This window comes from Heterodontus francisci, chromosome 31 (genome assembly GCF_036365525.1).
Source record: "Heterodontus francisci isolate sHetFra1 chromosome 31, sHetFra1.hap1, whole genome shotgun sequence".
NCBI lineage: Eukaryota > Metazoa > Chordata > Chondrichthyes > Heterodontiformes > Heterodontidae > Heterodontus > Heterodontus francisci.
This window is the reverse complement of record NC_090401.1, coordinates 36,150,026-36,157,095: the sequence shown is the minus strand read 5'-3', so window position 1 is coordinate 36,157,095 and position 7,070 is coordinate 36,150,026. Positions and strand designations below refer to the sequence as shown.

General features: G+C 40.0%; 1 protein-coding gene across 2 annotated transcripts in view; it reads right to left on the bottom strand.

Moving 5' to 3' along the window:
* Positions 1-5,248: 5,248 nt before the first annotated feature.
* The window catches only part of LOC137347151 (transcription factor AP-2-beta-like), a 79,998-nt gene continuing 78,176 nt past the window's right edge, over positions 5,249-7,070 (bottom strand). For both annotated transcript variants that reach the window (XM_068011300.1, XM_068011302.1), the window contains exon 8: positions 5,249-6,375. In XM_068011300.1, coding sequence (XP_067867401.1) covers positions 6,084-6,375 — 292 coding nt within the window. In that variant the 3' untranslated portion in view covers positions 5,249-6,083. The remainder of the gene's footprint in view (positions 6,376-7,070) is intronic.

Below are 7,070 nucleotides of genomic sequence, written 5' to 3'. Positions count from 1 at the left end.
GAAGCTAATCTGTTTAAAATAAATGGGGTAACAATTCCATTACATAGCAGAAAAAAAACCAATCTGTTACAAAAAGCTATTGCACAACAATATGTCAATGCATAATTTCCAGGCTAAATTGTTGAGATTATCCGGGAGACGTTTTGTTCATAGCTCTGATTAAGAGTCTCACCAAAATCTTAACCTCTTTTTCTCTCTCCAATGTTGATCATCCTGCTGTTTATTTCAGCATTTTCTCTCTTTCAGATTTATAGTCTTCACACTTTTTAGCCCGTCATGAACTTAGACACTTAGTTGCACCATGTGTTTTTTTTAATAATGTTTTTCTTCAGGGTCACATACTATGAATAAATTGGTGAATATTTGCAGTTAAGAGCACAATGGAGGCTGTGAGTTACTTCCTTCCTTACCCCACCCCCAGCTCATCCCATCACACAGACTGTTTCACATTCCAATCTGTTTTCATTACTTCTGCAACTCCAAACACATATTTCTCTACTCCCTGACAAATCAGGAACTGATTACATTCTCTGTTGAATGTTTCAATGGATAAAAGCATTTACTGTTTTATTTCACAACTCTAATAATAGTTCTTTAAGTTATATTTATTTGGGAATTTCTTTAGCAATGCTTCATTGTTGGAGGTACCATCTTTCATATGAGATGTTAACTTGAGCCTTTATCTACCTGTTCAGGTGGATGCAGAAGATCCAATGGTGTTATTCAAAGTATGCAGGGAGTTCTCCCAATGTGCTGGCTAATATTTATCCCTCAACCCCCACCACTGCAGCAATTTGCCAAGGCTTCTTTGGTAGCACCTTCCAAACCCACAACCTATACCACCTAGAAGGAGGGCAGAAGGTGCTTGGGAATGCCACCAGCTACAAGTTTCCCTCCAAGTCACACATCATCCTGACTTGGAAATATACCATTCCTTCATCATCACTGGGTCAAAATCCTTACCTAACAGCATTGTGGGTGTACCCTTGCCACACGAACTGTAGCAGCTCAAGAATGTGGCTCATCACTACCTTCTCAAGTGCAATTAGGGATGGACAATCAATGCTGGCCTTGTCAGCAATGCCCACATCCCATGAATGAACAAAAAAATTAACTGGTCATTTGCTGCTTGTGCAACCTTTCTGAGCACAACTTGGCAGCTTCATTTGTCTACAAAATGCTACATTTAAATATAATTAATTTACTATTAGGCACCTTGGAAAATCCTGCTGGTGTGAAAGACGCTTTCTTTTTGGTCAAGTTGTGAGTTCCCTAATTTGCACAAATTACCTCTTTACTTTCAGGTGATTGTTCACTGTCATTATTTTAAAAAGTTAGTCTATCTAATACCCTCCCTTCAGCTTTAAATTAATAAGAATTTGATGAAAATATTAATGGTTAGTTATAATTTTGAAGTAATCCTAAAATAGTTGAGAAAGATCAGCATAACCAGAGTTCAGTGCCGCATTCAGAGTTTCTGCCACTAGGGGAGCCCTAAGTAAATATTGCAGTTTATTTCAGTCCTATTGCCATATGCTCTTTGATTTAACTTCCTTCAAACTCATTGGCAGCGCTTTCCATTGAATGCGAATTCTTCAGTCCAGTTTTCCAATTATCTGGTGGTAATAGCAGTCTTCAAGTAAAATCATCTTCCGAGGGGCTGATAGATTACTGCCTATGGAGGCAGAATAGGCTAATGTGAGGGGGTAGGAGTACAGCAGAATCACTGACTGAAAACACCCCAAGGTGCAGGATTGATTGTTACAAAATAATGGACTTTTTCATCTTGAAAATAACAGCAGTCTTTTCCCTGTGAGGGTGCTCGTACACCAATCATGTGTTCCAATGTCACTTGTGGGTGAAAAGGAACTAGCTGTAATTTTATTTCATTGCTGTTTGTGGGAGCTTGCTGTGTGCAAATTGGCTGCTGCATTTCCCTACACTACAACAGTATTCAAAAGTACTTCATTGGCTGTAAAAGAATTTGGGATAGCCAGAGGTTCTAAAAAGCATCATATCAATTCAAGTTGCTTCCTTCTTTATTTATTTATTTCCAGCTCACACTTAGCTACTTCTCACCCATGCCTTTCCCTTAGCTGTAAGCATTCACGCCACACAAGTGCCAGACAATGAACATCTCAAACAAGAGAGAATCTAACCATCCCCCCTTGATGTTCAATGGCATTATCATCACTGAATCCCCTTCTGTCAACATCCTGGGGGTTACCATTGACCAGAAACTGAACTGGACCAGCCACATAAATACTATGGCTACAAGAGCAGGTCAGAGACTAGGAATTCTACATCAAGTAACTCATCTCCTGTCTCCCCAAAGCCTGTCCACCATCTACAAGGCACAAGTCAGGAGTGTGATGGAATACTCTGCACTTGCCTGGATGAGTGCAACTCCAACAACACTCAAGAAGCTCGACACCATCCAGGACAAAGCAGCCCACTTGATTGGTACCCCACCCACAAACCTTCACTCCCTCCACCACCGACGCACAGTGGAAGCAATGTGTACCATCTACAAGATGCAATGCAGCAACTCACCAAGGCTGCTTCGACAGCACCTTTCAAACCCATGACCTCTACCACCTAGAAGGACAAGGGCAGCAGATGCATGGGATCACCACCACCTGCAAGTTCCCCTCCAAGCCACACACCATCCTGACTTGTAACTATATCGCCATTCCTTCACTGTTGCTGGGTCAAATTCCTGGAACTCCCTTCCTAACAGCACTGTGGGTGTACCTCCACCCCAAGGACTGCAGCGGTTTAAGAAAGCTCATCACCACCTTCTCAAGGGCAGTTAGGGATGGGCACTAAATGCTGGCCTAGCCAGTGATGCCCACATCCCATGAACAAATAAAAAAAGTTTATCTGGCATTTAGATCGGAGCACCAGCAACTAATTGTTTAACTATTCACACCTAACACCCAGAACCAGCTGTGGAAATTTCCCTTTTTGTCTCCTTTTTTAAAATTACATTGCTTCCCTTCTTTTAGACCCTGAAACAATGCCATAAGATACTAGCGCACAAATGATTAATACGTTTGTCTGAAATTCCCATAAGCTACCATTTTGGCAAAGGCAGTAAAACTCATTAATTCCAGTGGCTCTATTTCAGGCCCCAATCTGCAGAAAAGCAGAAGATACTAACACTTGCAATCATGTTCTTAAATATACTATAGCCCACTTTTAATTATTTACAATTTCAAAATCCCCAAATAAAACGTACTATAAATTACATGTATATGTAGATTTGGGAGACTCAGATTGTTGGATGACTATCAGCTTTACTGGCATCCATCTCATAATGCTCATGTCTCCATTGTTCAGTCACAAAGCCAGAGATATGGGCATCAAACTGCTCAATACCTGGTTTTTAAAAATAATGCATGTCGGAGCAGAAACATCTTGTCAGTCAGTAATTTGTCACACTTTGTGATGATGCAAAGTGGTTTTCACTTCATATCAATGCAAAATGTACAATGAAAGTGTTATCATCCATATTAAATTTAGCTGATTCTAGATCATCTAGTTCTTCTTTAACATTTTCAATGTTAGCAGGGAGCTGACAGTCCCACTGAATCTTTCTTCATATTTTCCTGTACAGATAGCAGTATAACTTGGCTCTGCCAGCTTCACATTGTTCTAAGCAGGTATCTGTGGGAAAAAATGCTCTCTCACACAAAATCGGCAGCACATTTTCTTAAAGGATACCTTAGAATACCTTAGTAATCAGTGAGTAAAACTAATCAGGCCTCTTCAAACAGCAAATACTTCCTTATGGCCAGAGCAGTTTCGATTGGTTTCTCAACTGGATTGGGGCAGGAAAAGTGATTCAGAATTATTTTGTTAATTTTCAGGCTTAGAATAGACTTCCAGTGATTCAGCATGCCACCAATTCCTAGACCTAGCTTACTGTTCTGCTCATAGAGAATGGATCCAAAAAAAACCTGAGTTGGATTCATGTGATGTCCTTCAATGTTATTTCTTCTTAAATATCAAGAAACATTCAATAAGAGCTCATATATACAAGACAGTAACTGGGTTAATTCCACACTCTTGATTCAATGGCAGCAAACAGGAAACAACAGGAACTGTTCCTGAGAATGTATTTTTACTTTGCTGGATTTTTTAGTTTAGTTTAGAGATACAGCACTGAAACAGGCCCTTCGGCCCACTGAGTCTGTGCCGACCATCAGCCACCCATTTATACTAATCCTACACGAATCCCATATTCCAATAACATCCCCACCTGTCCCTATATATTTCCCTACCACCTACCTATACTGGGGTCAATTTATAATGGCCAATTAACCTATCAACCTGCAAGTCTTTGGCATGTGGGAGGAAACCGGAGCACCCGGAGGAAACCCACGCAGACACAGGGAGAACTTGCAAACTCCGCACAGGCAGTACCCAGAATCGAACCCGGGTCCCTGGAGCTGTGAGGCTGCAGTGCTAACCACTGTGCCGCCCATTTTGTACTGTGGCTTCATTTTTAAGGCATTTGTTCAAAGACACAGGTTTGAGTTTGTTATAATATAGAATGTGCTTGTACCTTAAGGCAACTTTTGATTAATTGCTCCTTAAGCTTAATGGACACCAGTGGAATGTTATAATGCACCCTATTACACAGCACCTAGGGCTGCACTTTCCCAAGAGGTATGGCAGTGAGACCTTACTGCTCATTGTAAAATGGAGATATGCCATCACAGTTATTTTGCAGTAATTATCTGATTTGAATATTTAAATAATCAATTGGTGGTATTCTGGTGTTTTAATTACTGGATAAAAAGGAATACCATCACAGGAATGGGATGATTGGGGGGAGGAATGTTCTGTTTAGAATTGAGGTGTGGATTGTGAGGAAAAGCACATAATAGGACTTCTGCCTATGGGATGCCTCCTTCTGTGTCTGATATGCAGCCCAATGTTTTTGCTAATGATTTGATGATATGACCCGCCCTATTGTTCTTTAAATGGTGGAATATCAGATACGGGTGGGTAATTGTGCCACTTACCCGGGTAACTCCACACTGACCACACCAGCAGTAAAGAATTTCTGCTAGTGCCAAAGAGATCAAGTTTAATCCAGTTTATCGTTACTACTGCCAGGTTAAAAGTAAAAATTGGATAGTGAAAGTTTCATCAGTTGCTGTGAAACCCAGGCCCTATATTTTCCCTTTAAAAAAAAATCAATCAAAGTAACATTTAAAGTTTAGCACCATTTAAATTATTATCTTTTATTAACAAGGCAGAGTGCCCCATAAGTTTAAAACCCAAACATTGGTTTATTTTAAGCCTTTTGTTTTGCAAAGTCCTGACAACCTTACTTTCATTACATGAAAGAAATATATAATAGAATTGTTCTGTATAGCAGCACAATTTATTCAACAATTTATGAAACACTCTAGACAAACAAATTAAGAGATTTGTAACCTCATACCTCACACGCCACCATTTCAAAATATGGTTCAGGAACACATTCACAAATATTCTTCTGTGCATCACTTCCACAAGAAAATACAATGACCTATACACAGATACTGCCAGTCTGTCCTTATCCTGTGCCTGAACCCTCAAGTTAAAAAAAAATCTAAAACCAAAGTCTTCATCTCCTATCACTCACTGCAGAAAACCAGGTCAGCAGATAAATAGCTTACACAGGTCTATTTAAAGTTCCCATTTAATTACACATAAATAAATATATACATATGGAACACTATTTGCTTGCTCTGCTGAGGCTGATGCTTCAAGCTTGTGCTTTGTTAATGTCGTCATGTTAAAGCTCCCAAATTCTGGATCAAATGTCCCAAGGTAATTCAATGTGCATGTCATTGACTGAGACAAGCCCGGATCCAGGCCTTATTTGGTCCTGACAAAACCAGGCTAACTCTTTTCTCTTGCTTCTTCCTCTCTTTTTCGCCTCAATTAGAAAGTTGTCACTGTGCAGCCACCTCCACACAATCCTCCTGATGATTTTTTTTTGTCCTTTTTTTTAATTGCACGTTGAATGACTGTTTAATCTCTTTAATAATTAGAACAGTTTGGTCCATGCCATCTGTCCCCGGTTATTTCCGATGTTTGGCCTCTTTGTCTGTGCTTTTAGTCACGGATTCCCCCGAGGGATGGCTGTTGGATGAGCTCAGGAACATCTTATCCAGCCCCTTTAGAGCCTCCACCAGGTAATTCTGGAAGGCGGTTAATGCAGCAATGATGGCGGGACTCCCGAAGCCATGTGTAATCAGGCTGAAGTGAGTCAGGCAGCTCTGCACTCCCTCTTCAAGGATTGCTGAGGGGCGGCTGTTCCCTAATGGAGAGCGGTCCTGAGCCAATAAATCTGTGAACTCTTTACAGATCTGCCTAAAAAAGAAAGGAAATTGGAACATTAAATATTGGCTGCCGAGGAATATATGTGTTGAAATCATACTGTGCAGTCAAAAGGAGAACTTTAAAGCTTTTTTGTAAAACTCCTTTGCCTTTTTAAATAAATAATTATTTATTTATTTTAAACAGATTGTCACCTTTGTTCAAATAGCAACGATTTTATATCATCACATTCAACACTTTGGTCACTATATTGGATTTAAGTCCCATTAAATATTTCCTCTTTTGCTTTTATGGAAAGAGTTTTGCCTATAAAATTGTTATCAAGAATTGTTAATGGATTTGGTATCCTTTCTTTAAAGCTTGGTTAAATAGTGAATATGGATGGCACTAAAGCAGAAATGTTTTGTGAGATTTAGCCTGATAGTCTGAGGGAACTGTATTAACAGCAGTCGGTAAATCCAGAGTCCATCAAAAAAATCAGCTCCAAAAGTGTATTCTTTCTCCTCCCACTGAAGGACCCAGTGGTGCCAAATTTCCTCTTAAAGTGCCATGTGCTCCAGTTCCCAGGGTGTTGGGCAGGGAAAATTGACCCATAAAGCCAGATCTCTGGCCTGTTTGAACCTTACATCCATTTCCTGGAGAATCCTGACTGGCTGAAACAGGTGGAAGTATTGAAATTGTTTGTAAATGTTGAGGAAGTGATGCCATAATGCTTCCGGTATCATTTT